This window comes from Mastacembelus armatus, chromosome 20 (assembly GCF_900324485.2).
Source record: "Mastacembelus armatus chromosome 20, fMasArm1.2, whole genome shotgun sequence".
Classification (NCBI taxonomy): Eukaryota; Metazoa; Chordata; class Actinopteri; order Synbranchiformes; family Mastacembelidae; genus Mastacembelus; species Mastacembelus armatus.
In genome coordinates, this window is record NC_046652.1 from 8,185,394 (window position 1) to 8,202,738 (window position 17,345).

General features: G+C 37.8%; 1 protein-coding gene across 1 annotated transcript in view; it reads left to right on the top strand.

Annotated features, from left to right (window-relative positions):
• Positions 1 to 946: 946 nt before the first annotated feature.
• Positions 947 to 17,345, top strand: part of vipr1b (vasoactive intestinal peptide receptor 1b) — a 42,557-nt gene continuing 26,158 nt past the window's right edge. Inside the window, exons 1-3 of the mRNA XM_026292134.1 lie at positions 947 to 1,053; positions 8,835 to 8,925; positions 11,797 to 11,907. Coding sequence (XP_026147919.1) covers positions 1,000 to 1,053; positions 8,835 to 8,925; positions 11,797 to 11,907 — 256 coding nt within the window. The 5' untranslated portion in view covers positions 947 to 999. The remainder of the gene's footprint in view (positions 1,054 to 8,834; positions 8,926 to 11,796; positions 11,908 to 17,345) is intronic.

Consider the following 17,345-nt stretch of genomic DNA (forward strand, 5'->3'; position numbering starts at 1 on the left):
ATGAAAAAACATAGTGATGCTCATTGATTTAAATGGGGGAAGTGTGGTGACTCAGCAAGGGGGTGACGTCCAGAACAATGCAGCATCAACACGTTGGATCTGGTTCTGTGTGGTGTTCTCCAGCAAGATGCTGAGCTAGAGAACATTTTTGGTTACTTTGTGGTGTGAACACAAATAACATTTCTGCTCTTTACCTCAAGACCATTACAACTAAAGGTTATGTTTTCTCCTGACTTTGAACTGCAAGTCAGAAACTCTACACATACACATGAGGTGTTGGATTATGGCACCTAGACATGTTGACTGGGACAGATCATTCATTGGCCTTGATAATTTGAACTCATGACTTAATGAAACTAAATAACGTCACTATGGGGTCTCTGGACAACACTCAATAATAAAAGTCATTCTATTCCTTGTGGTTAAGTCATTAATAGACGCATTGTGTTTCTTATTTTGGAATAATGGTCTATAGACGACATACAAAGCCGTAGAAATGGCACTGTCAGAGTGATGTCTGGTTCATCCTGCTTTATTTCCTCATCCATTATTTATCAGATGCTGGAGATCAGCATCATGTCAGCCGCGTCTTGCCCCCGCCCGCCCATCACCTTTTAAGAGGGTTTCCCCGCTCTTGTCGGCCAAATTGGGCTCATCTCACAACAATTAATGAAGGCGTGTCTTTCTTGGACCGTCCTCCTTAAACTGCATCAGTCCACCTCCAGCAGCCTGACATCCTTGTTAACGGTCCCCTGGGACAGGCTGAGTTGTGAATGGGCGAGGGGCGGGTGCAGTCAAACAGATGCTGCTCTCCAGGAGGAGCGCGCACAGAGAAGCGCAGTGCGATGGAGCAGGAGCAGCGCTGTATCTCACACATCTGAACACACAGATACACAGATACAACCCCGCAGTCTCTGCACGCACCAGGGCAGATTGGCGAGGGAGTTGTGCCAACACCGTGGAGTCATAGATAAGAAAAGTCCAAGAGCCAAAGACAGAATGGACGCTTCCCAGCTGTTCTTCCTGCTGCTGTTGTACGGAGCTCTGCCGAAAGTAAGTCTCTTTTACTCTTTCAGGTTCATGCTTCATTGAAACTCTGCAAGAAATTAGGCTTTAATTAAGCGAGAAAATAGCGACACCTTACTACAGTAAATTGTCTTTTTTTATGGAGGCAGCTTGCTGGTGATCTATCTATCTATCTATCTATCTATCTATCTATCTATCTATCTATCTATCTATCTATCTATCTATCTATCTATCTATTGTTTCATTTATTTATACAGTTTAAAAGTGAAGAACATTTTACTCTTATTGGGTGAAGATGTCAGTTTATAGCGTAGCCACATCTCATCCTCACATCTGACTTTAAGAATTCAGAAACAGATTTCATTTGTCTTTAAAAAGGCCAGTCTGTGCCTTGTTCACATGAATAGATGTCCTGTTAAAAAATAGGTTTTCAGACTTTTAGGTATAACATATGCACACACACACACACACACACACACACACACACACACACACACACACACACACGCTTGCACTCTTTCTTGGTTTTGATAATTGGATGAACAGCTTGTTGACCATTGCCACATAGTAATATGTCACCTTTCAGTGTCTGCGGCTTTGCTGCAGGCATTTTGATACTGTGAAGTGTCCGTTGGGGGTGCTAGATGTGTAGGCTTTAATGCACCTATGTTTTCAATTACACATATCTCTAGTGAAGGTATAGTTTGGGAATTAAAAGAAAAATCATTGTGCACATTGACCAAAATGATCCATCTGGAGAAAAGGAAACCAGGCACTCTGCTAAGTGCTTATTTGCCTCAAGGGTTCAGGCTTATTTAGTCACTTCAGAAGTGTTTATGATTTTTGTTTTTTCGTAGTATTCTGCTTCTATTTTTCTCCCTGAACAAATCTGCTGACATGAATACTTCAGTGTAATATCTATTGCAGCATTGTTTTTCATTGATTATTTTTTTACAGTTTCAGAAATGTGTGAGAGAATCAAAAAGTGATTCTAAGAAGCTTAAGATTTCTGATAATGAGAATGGCTGTGCCTTTGGGTGGCATGTAGTCATTTGACACTCAGCATGGTTTCCTTTAATGCCTGCCAGTGAAGCTCTTTTGAGGCACAATGAGATTGTCAGCGTTTAAGGGATCGTGTGAAAATGTCTTCCTCCTCACCTTTGATGACTCTCAGATATCTGGCCCACCCCGAGACTTTAAAAGATCAACAACATACATCTTTTATTGACATGTTTTACTAGGCACCGTTACACACTGTGTTAGGAAGCTGCTGTGTAACACACCCTGACTTGTTGCATCAGGACAGACGATGTCTTAAGTAGGAAAAATGTGCACGTTAGTGTCTGGATGTCACTGTCACGTTTTTAACATGATACAGATCCTACAATGTAAACAATCATATAGGTTGTTTGTCCCTACCCTCCATCCCATAGGAAGTATTGTTTCTACAAGCAGCAGATGTACTGAACCTTCATTGGTTACAATAATAAAAAAGAGGATAAAATTATGGACAGTTCAGTTTAGGCACAAAAACAATTTGTTGAGCTTTAGGGAAATGCTAAAATAATTTCTTTAAAGATAGAGAACCAACAAATTCTAACCCCCCAGTAGTTAGTAAAAATAACGAGGACTTCTGCTTTAAAATGGGAAATGAGCATTCATATTCAGATTAAAATGTAACATTTTGATGACTCATTCAACTACCCAGCCTCCTCCCTGTGCAGGCCTTGTCACTCTATATAACACAACACCTAACTTCCTCCTTTGCTCCAGTTATAATTATGACCAAGGGAGATCACTTCATAATAATCACAGCTATGGTTTGTAATAAAACTACCTGTTGCGTTGTGTTTTTTAGGGAGAGACAAATAAAAACCAAAATAACTTTTTTAATAAAACATGATTGATTTTCAAAGCATAGTTTGACTTTTTGGAAAATATGCCTCCTCCCGTTGTTTTATCAGGCGTAGGAGTTTACCAAATTAGGTTGCAACTTTCTTAGCTCATATAATCTTTAATAATATAGGTTCTTTAATAATAAGGTTTCTAGAAAAACATAGGTAAGGATTTACATTTAAAAGCAATGAACTATGTGAAAAAGCCAGAGTGAAAAAATGGTGTATCAAATAGAAACTCCCAGTGCAGGCTATTATGATCTTTGTCTTTGAATGTACTGTAAATTAAACAGGCCATGTCCCTGGGATTTTTAAATTCATTTTTCTGATAATTATATTTTTCAAGTCCAGTTTTCAAAGTTCTCATCAGTTTCTCCATCTACCACATAAATTCTGTTTATTTCTGAAATACAAGAGGCTGGTCCTGAAAAGTTCTTTGTTTCCTTTCACTCCAACTGCTCAGCCATTCTTGACACCATGGCCCATTTCAGATTGAAACCCCTTAAGTTCACCAGGGAGAATAGGCGACACTGAAGATGTGTTGAACAACAGCTGAAAAAAGGCAGATCATAAGCTACGTTTCTTCTTTTGACAGGCTCCTTAAAGAACCTCCAAATTTCTTTCAAATTTCAGTTGAATCTTATTACTTATCTAATATCTTTGAGATTTATAATCAAAGTCCAAAGATATTATTTGATACTATGAATCCTTATGTTGACCCCTTTTTAAATACCACGTAAATACGATTTCTCTTTTCACTTGTCAGACAGGGCCTAAACATTCATCATGCCTCTAAGGCGATGTTATCCTTTGACTCTGAAAGCTCCAATGTCCTTGAGTCTTTTTTCACTTTATTCTGGTGGCTTTAAATGACTTTCCTACCATGTGAGTCATTCCAGGTTCTTTTAAACATGCTGTTGTACCATTGTAATAATAACAATAACAATAATAATAATGACAATTATAATAATTTGGGTCCTACAGTTCATGACAACTTTAACCAGATTGTCATTTGTATCAATGAGCTTACTTAAGATGACTCTGCAGCAGTGACTACATTTTATGAATGCAAATTCCCTTTTTGCAAATTGTCCAAAACACACCAAGTCTGCATTAGTTATTTCACAATATCTTGATTAATGCAGACAATCTGAACCCTGTATTGATGATTCTTGAAATTTCTTCTGCGTTTGACAGAGTCAGTCATCATTTTGTGTTAAAACCAGCCTGTCTCACAAGCTTTAGGGGCTGTAGATACTGTAACCTTTCTTTGTCCTACAGTGTATCAGCAATACTTACTTATTTACAAGGTATATACAATAAGTAAAATAAAATAAAGTAATTATAACATAATAAAAATCTAGAAAAGTACAATAAAAACAATGGGGGACATATTGCACTCTGATCTAATAGAATATTTACAGTTTTTTGGTCAAGCAGGGATGTGGAGCGAGTTGTCTACTGGGAGCAGTGCTGTTTGTACAGTCTGATAGCAGCAGCAAGGAAAGACCTGTTGTAGCGCTCCGTCACACACTTGGGATGCAGCGTCTGTCACTGACCGAGGTGTCCAGTGCTGCCAGAGTCTCATAGGGTCGGAGGGTGGGGTGGTGAGTTTTTTAGCACAATCCTACAGATTTCTTGTGTTCAGGTTTGTTTGGCTGGAAGCATCTTTAATCTTTACATCATGTCCAATGCACACACTCTGCTTACTGATTAACTAACCCTGCAACATCACGGGAAGAGGAACATGATAGATATTGCTCTCCAGTGAAGTGCATGATGGGAATAAGCACTCTGCATTGCATGACCTAAACATAGTAACAACCCTATGCTTTCATTTTCCTGTCATCCCCTTTTGTTCATTATCTTGTACTCAAAGGAGGCAAACCCAGCAGTCATTTTAAAGAACAGCGATACCTAAACACCTGAAGCAACAGCCTGGCAGCCCTTATGATGAACCCAGCGCTAATAAACTAACAGAGCTATTGGGTATTTATGTGATGTTTTGTTCATGCATGGAGACACTGTGTGGCCTTGAGGCTTTGCAGAAGTCCACTTATCTGCATAGACACTTTGATTCATTGCCCTATACAGCAGTGTCCATTTCTGGTCAGTCCAGATTGTAGCTACCATAGGTATGTTTTCAACAGGCAGGCACTAAATATTTGCCTTCAACATTTAGAGCACAAGAATAAATCACTGTCAGGATTCTCTCCCTTGTCTTTTGTATCTTCATAGATTTGGGAACGTACATATAATTCAGTCACTGCAATAGATCGCACAGTCTCTAATAAGATTGTTTTGTTTTCCATGGTCTCCTTCTTTGTGTATTCTGGCTTTATTCACAATATGCAGGGTAATATGAGAACTAATAAACTACCTCCATGCAATGAAGAGAACTTGATCCTGGCAGCCTGCAGTACAAGTCCATGTACACATCCCAGTATCTTGTCTGTTTACTCTTTTGAAGGACCTTGTTGCAGTTTGTCTTACTGATTATACAGCATTAATGGTTTTTGGGAAACATCAGGTTTGTTGCAACTGGTTTGTATTTCCCCAAAGCCAGAAGACACAAAAACAACAAACATATCAAATTAAACTGATAATCTGGTTATTGGGCAGATATTTTAGTTTGGAGAAAAACTCAAGCCTGTGCCTTAATTTTAAAAATGATTTAATCTAAAAATCTTACTAAACGCACCTTTTTTCTGAGCAGAATCAACAGAAAGTCCTGGTTAGATGGGGTTCAAACCCAGAACCTTCTTGCTCCCAGATAACAGTGTTAACCAGTGCTCCACAATGAGCAAAATAGCCTTTACAGTTAATCTGTTATGGCCTATGAACAAAGCCTGGAGCAGCTTCCCAACTGAGTTGGATGATTTCATCTTAGATATCATTCCCTAAAAAAATGAACCACAGAATTTTTACTTTTTGTGTGAAGAGTGTTATAATAATATGTATTACATATTAGTGGCACATCGGTCTATGGAAATAACACACTTTTGATGATTTGATACACAGGTTTGCATGATGTGAGGGCTGACACATCAGTTTGCACAATCTACTGTTTTCTGTTTCAAGTTCACTGTAATGACGAGGTAATACTTTTTTCTCTCAGGGGTTTTTAGACTGAAATCCTCTCTGAAGTGCCCAACAGTTACATTGCCTGACAATCCATTTCATGGTAATGAAAAATGAGGTTACCGAAGGGTCTGAGCAACATGAGATTTCCTCCTCTGTCCATGTTGCTCTCCATGGTTGATGTTGGCAGGTTAATCTCCTGCCTCCCAACATGTGCTGCTGCTATTACTTCAGAAGATGCTGGATTTTCTGTAATCAGTTGCAGGCAAAGACTCCTGTGAGCAAAGTTCTGCAGATTATGATAGTGTCAGGATGACCTCGTCCAAGGGGGTGGCAAGAGAGAGAGTGAAGAGATGAGTTAAGCCCAGAGAGAGCAGAGCGGAGAAGTGGAAGTTAATAATGTGAAGATAGTTTGGACATGATCACATTCTAAGATTAATGTTGTTTACCAAGAGTCAGAACATGATACATATTGTTTCCTTTGATATTGTGTTGTTGTGATGCTTACAAGTCATTTGGCTATGGTTAATAAACTTAGCTCCAGCTGCAGTATTTTAGAAAAGACAGCCAAACTTCTAAAGCCCCTATGCAGACATGTTTCAGATGCATGTGAAAATACTCTCATATGATTTGTATTTTTTAAAAGAAAACTTCTAAAATCAGAAAATCTTTCAAAATCCTATGACCACATAGATTTCTGCACAGGAGTTGCACGTATTCAGTTTCACTATCTCTTGGCTTTTTAATTTTTATTTCGTAATACAAATACACTCGCACCATAGATTACATCTACAGAAGAGTTAATTTGTTCTCCAATAAAAAATACTGATGGATGTCAAAGAAAAACTGTAAAAACCCTGCATACTATATCAATTTACTGTCTCTAAGTATCACAGCTTTCTTACACACTAATTGTGTGGGTACGCATATAACATTATAGACCAGAAAAAAAGCAATATATACAGTTTTTAAATGCTGATGTCTCTAATTTTACGGATTAACATGCTACTCTCTGTCATCAATACCCCATATACTTTATACAGCCCAATATCTTTACATGACAAAACAGAATAAAAACAAAGCTGCTGGATGTGTCTGCTGCTCCTCTGTCTCAGCTTGTTAGGGTGTTTCCTGCAGCTAGTGAAATGTCATATAATGAAAAGGCTTTGGCTCACACTTTCCCTATCTAGAACTATTACATTTAACTTAATTATTTACTGCTAACCATTGCATTTCATAGAAATTTTAAATATCATGGTGCTTTGAAGGGAAATTTAAGAGAATGCAATTGCAATTTTATGCAATTGCAAAAAAAATGAAGCCAAAGTATCAGAGAAACATTTATACAGGCTGCCAAGTGACACATTTTCTAACCAGATTCTGTGCAATAGTGACCAGAGGTGGAGTCCAATCAAAACTGTCAGTAATCTGGAATAACAGCTGTTTTTATAATTTATATTTTGATTTTGTTGTTGTCTGATGGCCACAGAGATTAAATAAAGTCAAAGAAAATAAGCTTTTTTCTGTATTTGTTTGGTCAGCACAAGAGCTCCTGAAAGCCAAAATAAATAGCTGCCAACACTGTGACACAGTTTAGTTTAGTTTGATAGATGTCTAAAAGTATCTTTTACACAAAGCTATTAAGTTTTTACTGTTTCTTAATTTATTTATGTGCCTTTATGCCATTCTTATTTCAGTAGCTCACAGAGAGGTGGACTGGAAACAAACATAAAGTATATGGTTCATCACTGTAACCACTTGGCTATTGGGATTTGCTGTGAATTCTGGGTAAATTAAGATTTATCAAACACCAAAGACTGCTAACCAAACAACCACATGAAACTGCTCAGCTCCCTAAACAAAAAGCTTTCACAAAGCACATTAGGTACTACATTAGTAGTTATCTATGTACATTGTTTGAATGCTGCCTCATTACATTAGGTCATTACACCACCTTGCACGCTGCATGAGAGGTGTCCTTTTCATTAATGACTGTTTAGGTTGTTTGCCATGTCTAAGATCTGCTGTGTGTCATTTACAACAACATCATGCGTACTGGGAGCTCCATCCAACCTAGACCTAAACAAAGCATTTGTGGCTGATTGATGAGGACATAAAAAAAAGGATAAAGGCACAGAGCAATTAAAAAACATGAGTTGCGCAATTGTAAAGACCTCATGGACTTTGTGCTGTAGTACTCATCTCATTTCTCTCATGTCTCTCGCTGTGACCTTTATTGTTTTGTGTTTTACAGCAAATAAGTAAGTATTGTAGCTCTGGTGGCATGGTGCAGGGTGAAGCTTCTCTCCAGAGGTTCATGAATACGCTCTACCTCGTACTGACTTCTCCCTACTGCTCTTCATCTCCACTGACCTTCTCAAGCTCACAGCTGCTCGCCTTACACATTTTCATTGACCCACTGGCTCGCTGCCAGCGGCTGTCAGCCCTCATTTTTCAGCATTTGTTGACACAGATGAAAAACCTCAGTAGATTGCTCAGCGGCTCCCTTCTCTACTTCCTAATCCATTTGCATGATAGCATCTATTTGTCTGGCAAGAGGCAGCTCTGTTTGGATTTCAGACATAGAGAACATTTCTGTGTATTTACTGTGTTATTGCCATGGGATTCTTTCTAACAGAAAAACATAGTTTGAAATGGCTGCAGGAATGTGTCTAACTAAAATATTTATCAGCACATATTTCCTGTCTCATATAACTTCTAATTTAAACCTAACTCTAGTTGCCTCCACCACTGAATACAAATTTCTTCTGTATTTAATTGCAGTGACTGAAGCGTATTTGACTCTAAATGTGCTTCGTGCTTCTTCCACAGGTGTCTTTGGTGCAAATGTGTGACGTGATCAATGAGATTGAACTGGAGAAGGAGCGCTGTGAGAATAGCACCTCTGGGAACACCACTTCAGGTCATTCTCGAGAACAAATTTTCCTCTCCCTGATTGTTTAGGATGTGCATGAAGCTATAGAGAAGAAATGGGAAACAGCACGAGTAAATAGATAGTGAGGTAATGTAATGCAGTGTGGGTGTTTATAGATATGGCACTATTATAGTCAGCAGAAATACTGGCCCTGGATTTTTTTTTTCATATGTACATACAGCTGAATTACAGCTGACTCTGCCCTCCGTCAGCACTTACAAGTTTCTTAGTTCAAGGTAAAGGAACCGTATTGTAGGCAGAGCTCTATAATATTAACAGCTGTGAACTAGTCCACACATTAAAAAAATCAACCAAAGTGCCATTTTAGGTCTGATTTTAGGTCTGACGTCCTTAAAAACGATGACGTCTTCAAACCAGCAATAGTGTGTAACAGCAGTTTAAAGTCCCCACAACAACCTTTGGAGTTTTATTGGCATGGATGATAACATTTATACTATTGACCAAACAGTGTACATAGGCCCTACACACCTTTACTATACCGAGAGATGTTTTCACTTATGGTGCCAAATCTGACCTCTTCTTTAAAGATAAATAACGCAAAGGCAATTAAGATACTTCAAGTTATTACCCTTATAATGGGGAAATTGCATTACCACCCAAAGTGCACACACACAGCAGTGAACACACACACACCATGGTGGGCAGCGAGGGCTGCGGCGCCCGGGGAGCAGTTGGGGGTTTGGTGCCTTGCTCAAGGGTCTCACCTCAATCGTGGTATTGAAGGTGGACAAGGTGCTGGCTATTCACTCCGTCCCACCACCAATTCCTGCCGGACATGAGACTCAAACCAAACGAATTTTCAGGTTACAAGTCCGACTCCCTATCCATTAGGCCACGCCTGCCCCTTAAGACCCTTTAGCATTCAAATGCTAGAGTTTCTTTAAAATACACAAATGACAGTTAAATATGAACACACAAACTTAATACAGATATTTTTGAGTGTGACTTCTGCTTTTTCAGAATATCAATGTTTTGGGTTAGTTTTGGCAGTTAAATGTCAACAAATCTGTTTAAAGAAAAGAGATGCTCCTTATAACATTGAAAAACTGTTTTTAGCTTTCTTTAGTGTTAAGGGAATCCAGTGATCGTTGTCAGCATGTCCATGGTAATAGCCAATTTGTTATACTCTTAATGGTGCCAAACAACACAAACAAACAAACAATAAACAAATAAATGAAATAATTCTGACTTTGCCAAAATGTAATTCTGACTACTGTGGATGCATTAGGGAGAACTGGATAGTTCAATGTTAATGTTAATGTTAATTCCCATTCCTAAGTTGTACACTTTAAATTTCAATAGTCCAATCGTAAAAAATACCCTAATCTCCCTCACAATTAAGAGTTTTAGATTCCATAGATCATGAGCACTTGCATCCATATCTAGTCAAGCTCACTGACTTACTGTTGGCTCCTTTGCACACATACATAGGAAAACATACAAATATCCTCCAGCTCTTATAAAATTTTACCTCATTTCAAATGATATTGACACAATGGATCAAATTCTAATGATAAAGCAAGTCAGTGAGTTATTACAGAAAAAAACATGACATGATGAACATGGAAGTTGCCTCAAACATTTATAAAGAATCAAACCTGTGTTTTGAATGAAGATATAGGATTAACATGGAGAACATGGAATTGATATTTTCCAACATTAAATAAGACTAAAATTTGTATTTAGGTTTCCTCTCTGGCCCTATAAAGTATCTGTCTTCATATTAAACATTATCAGTACTGTCAGTTTGCTCTCATTTTAATAAAAAAATCACTACAGAAACCATACTGCATAGTGCATTAAGTGAATATACATGAAATGGTCGCAGGTAAACGGCTTTCATCCTTATCTCAGCAATGACGCTCATTTCTCTACTTCCCTATCTGCTTCCTCAACAGGAAGATAGTGGAAACTGCTCTCAGAGGTCACATCCCTAATAAATGAATTAGCAATGTGTGCATTTATGAGAAACCATATGTTATGCAACATATTAAATGTAGAGATTGTAGAAGCAACAAACTGCTGGCTTCCATGACACAGAACATACATTAAAACTAATATGTTTTGACAGGTTGTGTATTACCGCACACAACACTGTACACACACACACGCGCGCGCACACACACATATACGTTTATTATAAAATAAAATGTTAGACTGCAGATAGTGGATAAACGTAACCACACAACACAATATGTGCTGTTTATGCAGTACTTATGTTTGCCTATGTGTATCTATGACATAATAAGCTTTACCGCTCCAGCTTTGACGAAAAGGTTTTTGGGAGTTTTGGATCCGACACACAAGAGAGTTAATGCTTTGAGCTGAGTTTCCTGACAGTCACTAAAAGCAGTTCATGAAATATTCAATACATTTCACAGATACAAGGACAAAGATTATAGAGACATCTATCCTCTTGTCTTTTGTCATGAAATAATCTGATTAGCATTTGTTGGTATTTCTCAATATATTGGATTTTTTTCTTATCCTTCCAACCAGCCACAATAAATATGTCTAAAAATCTTCCAAGTAGATTTAAAGTTCAATTCAACTATGATTTTTGACAGGTGTTCGCAATGGTAATGTTTGCAGCATTTAAACAGTATAACTGTATTTGACTAAGCATCGAGGAGTAGTGATTAAGTCATTAATTTACATCAATTTAAAAAATGAAACTAAAATGTCAACTATTAACCTAAACATATCAATCTTTTCTCAATTTTAAAAAAAAGGGCGCTAATCATTTTTTACACACTGCACTTACTACACATGATCATTGCGGTGTGTCTGTGACACTACGGCTGATGCCCTGTTGATAGTGTTGTCTTCCCCTGTCAGGTTGCCAGGGCGTGTGGGATATCATTGCCTGTTGGCCTTCAGCCAGAGTCGGAGAGGTGGTTACAATAACCTGCCCCAATTACTTCAGTTACTTCAGCGACCAGCACAAAGGTGAATACAAAATGTTTTCATGCTAATATGTGTGATAGTTTTTCCTCATCACATTTCCAAAAATAAAGAGCTGAAAACAAATTTTAACAGCTTTTCACGCTGAGAAATAGAACACACATGTCTGAAATCCAATTTATTATCATTTTATGTGTCCAGTTTAGTCATGGTGTTTTAATGGAATAATTTATTTCGTGGTGAACAAGCATACAGATGTCAGAACAGGACTTTGTATTGCAATTTCAGCATTAATTCAAGAGTGTGAGCTGACATATTTTTATTTTATTATATTTTTTTTAGCGGTGACTTATGATACCTAAAGTGCATTTACATACAGTCGAGCCTTTGGGTAGATACCAAATATGAAATGTGTTGCTTTCATGCAAATGGACAGAGAAAGTCATCAAACTGGTGGTTTCACCTCCTGAGGACATCAAAAAAATGATTAGAAACCCTGCAGAAAGCTCAAGGCAAACAACTCAGAGAAAAGTGGATATTGATTCATGAGCCTCATGAAGAGCATTATTACAGCATTGTTATTTACAAGAATAATACAAAAAAAATTTAGGACTTTGACTACTTCTGTAATGTTCATATCAGTGAGACGAATAGACTCCGCTCCCACTCTCTGAAAAATGTTTCACCATAAAACTGCTGACCCTGTGAACTAATGTGGTGCATTAAAAAACATTTCAGATAAATAATGGGGGTTGACTCAGGTGCCTCAAACCCAGGATCAAAACTTATCCACGTTACCGTAAACTGTCTACATGAGCCAAATGAAAGATCAGACTGTGCATGTAAACTCAAGATTACAGACCAGGTCTGAGAAAACAAGCAGGAATCCAGCTCATCCTTTAACCTTTACTTTGGAACAAGCACAGAAATAAGAGGAGGGAGGAAAAACTGGGATTCAACAACGTAATATAAGACCAATACCAACTTTTGCATTTAGTTCATTGCCTGATTATGAGAACATGGGGCCATAGGCATAAACTTGTAAAAGGCCTCGAACTGGTTCTGTAGTACAAGAAATATTAGCAGTTGCTTCATACACAGACTCACATCCAGGGGCCCTGTGATGTGTTAGACATGTTTAGTAAAGTTTTGTTGAATCAGCTTTTTATCAGAAACCAAAGTTATTGGCAGAATTTCTCTTCACTGTCATTGTTAATTAAATGTTACTTTACTGAATTTTATTTTCTTTTTGACTAATTTTAGACCACAAACAAAAGTAGATTCATTGCTTATGATTTGATGCATTTCTGTCATTTGACCTTTGTTATCAAAACCTCATTTTCCTCATTAAATGGGGACTTATTTCTTGAATTTATGGGTCTTTTTACTTTAAAGTAAAAAGAATGTGAAACTAACATCAGCACCCCGGTGTGTGTAAATGCTGAGTCGACACTGAATCACTACAGGTAAATTTACAATGGCCCAATTGTTCACTGTCTTACATATAAACTTAGTAGTAGTTTTTTTTTTTTCTGTGCCCCAGTCAGTGATTTCACAGGAGATGGATCACTGGAAGTGTGTTTGTTCTTCCAGTAGTGTAAGTGGAGAGAACACTATTGTTAGGTGAGTGAAGAAATGGACATGATCGTTTTTCTTTCTACTAAACGTTGAATAACTTTTCTGCTTTTAATGTAGATCTAGGAACAATAAAAGGTTAGATGACAAAAGTTAGTATCTAGAAATCTCATTACCCTTGGCTCCCACATTATTAAAGACAACACTGTGCATCAACACGTGTATGAACTCTGACCGCCATCAAGTACAAGATAGACTCCACTGGTTGCCTGGCAACCTCACAGGGGCAACAAGGCCCCAGGAAATCATCAGTGCGAGTCATGAAACAGTCCGTCACATAGATATAAACATGAAGACGCCACATGAGCTACTGCTGTTTATTACAGCAATGCATCAACACAGCCGCCATGGCAGGACAGCAAAGTCGTGCCTCATAATGCAGGTTTGAAGACAGGACGTCTGTCCACACTTAAAATCAGCATAACTCACTGAATTACAACTGATTTTTCAGCACTCTGATTTGTTACAAATACAGTGTACAATTATTTTCAAAATGTTTTTTTTTTTGTTCTTAATGTACTGTCATAATATAATTTGGGGCATTAAGAATGTATGAAAAATACGTAACTGCAGCAAACACAGTGTTAGCTTTAGAGAAGAAATGACCTAATTACTTATTGCAATAAATCAGTGACAGTAACAGTAACATATTTTTAGCTTATGAAAGGTTGCTCCCTGTGGCTTTTTCTTTGAGTAGGACATCCAAAATCAACACACAACTTACTTTTTTTCTCCATATTAAGTAAAGTTGCTGGTGGTCTGATTTTTGAACTTTTGCAAAGAGGAAGACTAGTTGTTCTCTCCTGCTTCCAGGCGTCATGCTAAAATGAGAAAACTCTCATGTGGCTGTAGCTTGGACAGACAGATATGACACCAACACTGCTGCCTCTTTTAAATCATTGCTGCCTGGGAAAATGTCATAATTATCCTGTGACTAATCTCCCGCTCTTCTTAAGAAGAGCTCTCTCGCTCTTCTTACTGACTTTTTATACTTGTGTTGACCTGATGCTTCTGAACCCTAGTGACACTAACTTTGGCTCTGAGGCCGAGTCTGACCCTGGGCCTTATTCTGCCTCTAACTGGAATGTGAATTTCATTGATGGGAGGTTGAGTATTTATTGGCCTTCAAGTGGTTTGTGTTGTGAGAACGATGTTATCAGGTGATTGCGAACAGAAAACTCCACTGGTTCCTTTTCAAAAACTGCAACTATTCACCTTCCATTTGAATGCTATGCTAAAGAATGAAAAGTAAACAAAAAAAGATCAAAAAGCTACTTGTATGGGCGCTGACATAAACCAGCATTTTTTACAACTAGAACTCAAGCTGCACTCACGACTATCAGGAAATTTCTACTTACGGAGTCATGAATAGTCAATCAATGGCTTATTCAAATAAAGTAAACAGGAAGCCACACAAAGGCACCTTTTATGATGATCTTTCAGCATTTTATCGTTCCTCACATGTTTGCATTCTCACAATCATTGGTCTATATTTTATGAGTCAGATCATCCTGAGGTGAAAGACCCAGTTCCAGGTGGTAAATAGACAAAAAAGGCTCATAGATAATAGAATAATATTCTCTTTGATCAACTGCCATCAAACACCTTGGCTAATCATTTTCTTTAATCTGCATTCACTGCTTACATGCCACTTTTTGCTATACCCCAGAACTCTCAGTCCTCCATCCTCAGACACTTGGTTGTCCTCCCCTGGTGTTCAATTTCAAAGTGTGAAAAACTTGTGGCTGCTACAAACCTTCATCATATGTCAAGTTTCTTTTCTAGAGTTTCAGTTTTGTGCTTTCTGGTTTTAGATTTTCCTTCTTTTGGTTCTTATGTTGTGTACATGTAGTGAGCTAATTTATAGTATTAACACTGTGCAACACTTTACAGCTTTTTATGTTTTTAAAGTGATGAGGCTAATGAGGCTAAGTCTACGGTATACGAGAAAACCAGAGTTCATCACGGCCATGAATACAAATTATTTTGACATCTTGTACACATTTTTATCTGCTTGAATTTGACATCAATTGAATATCAGGTTATGAAATTAAATGCACATCACAACAGGGCAGACTGGGCCAGATCAGCATGAACATCAGTTTGGATGTTTTATGTGACGTTTCTTGACCTACACCTTCTCTTTCTCCCTCTCTGAGAGTCATTATCAAATCTGTGCTGATGGATATCCATCTTTTCAACACTTCTGTGCTTTTTACCTCCAGCTCTGTACCTGCTCTTCTTGTGTTCCTGTCTGTATGACCCAGTGAGTCACTGCTGTTTCTTGCCCCGACTGAGAGATGTAATATTATCCAACTTTTCACAGCCACACTAAGATGCGGCCTTTACTGTTTGGGTGTTACCTCACTGTGAAATATTTTCTATAAGTACAGACCATATATGAACCCTTCAATAAGACATTAGGCTGAGTAGTACTAGTAGTGGTTCAAAACAAGGTCCCTTGCAAACATTTGTATCATTATCTGTTTGTTTGAGTAGAGACTTCTGAATAACACTTATAAGTGAACTTGGGCTCGGTGAGATCTATGGACTCTCCACTTGTGTCCAGCGTATTCATTTTCCATCACCGGTGTGCAAATAATTTTGGGATAAGTTGGGCTGCGAAGGCTCCAACAGATGAAGCCTTTGCTGCCCGGGGAAGGAGACTGCATTTACCATTTGAAAGAGCCTTTGAAATGAGACAGCCTTGTTGCGATGCTGTGATGCAATCGACCTTCAAAGGATGCAGAACCTGAACTGAGGGACATGTTTTATTACATAGTTTTATTAATCCATATGAAAAGTAAATCAAGTAAGTAAAACAAGTACCAACTGTGGTTTTACTACAAGGATTAATTTGAGATTTGGAGTTATAGTCAGATTTTATCTTCAAACAAAACCAAGCTAGATGTTCCCTTGTTTGTAGTCTTTGCACTAAGTCAAGCTAGCAGCCTTTGCATTTAAAGGTTCAATGTGTAAAATGTCAAAGATTTAGTGGCATCTAGTGGTGAAATTGCAAAATACAACCTTCTGAGCATACGTCACATCCCACCCACCTGTTTCCAGATGTGAGGGAGGGTACAGTGGCCGTCAACTTTAAAATAAATGGTGATTCCTGCCAGTGTCTGGTTTGCCCATTCGAGGCTACCATAGAAGTATGGTGGCACAACATGGCTGCCTTCATGAAAGGAGACCTGCTCCCTATGTAGATTTAAAAAGCTCATTCTAAGATTTAGAACATTTCAATATTTGGTATTTTTGGCAATTAAACACGAATGACAACATATTTATGAATACTATCTTTCAATTCTACTAATATATTGCTCTGACTATTACACATTGAGTCATTTTTCTTTTACCCACAGTAAGGGTGTACAATTAAGTATAAATCTAAAAGAAATGAAATGTAATTTATTCTTATCACAAACTGGCACTTTTAGGGTTACATTATTTGTGTAAAGTTTGTAAAGTTTTTAATTAAACTATTTTCCACAGTTTTATCTTTTCATATCCAAAAATCATCCAATTCCTCACCTCTCCAATGTGTATATTTTTGATTTTTTTTCCTTTCTGGGAGTGATAATGTGCTCACACAGGCATGAGCAAATTAGATACAGTGAAATGCGACACTTCAAAAATAAAGGATGCACTCTAAACCTCACATGTGCTGATGGCACCATGAAGGAAGCTCAGTTTAAAGCTGATGGAAAAAAAAAAAAAAATTAAAACTGTAGTAGTGCTTTGAATAGATATGTGACAAAGCTAAACCACCATAAACATTTTTGTAAGAACCAATTTGTTTACCATGTTGGCAGTCAGGGTTTAGTGAATTAAGCAGCTAATTCCAT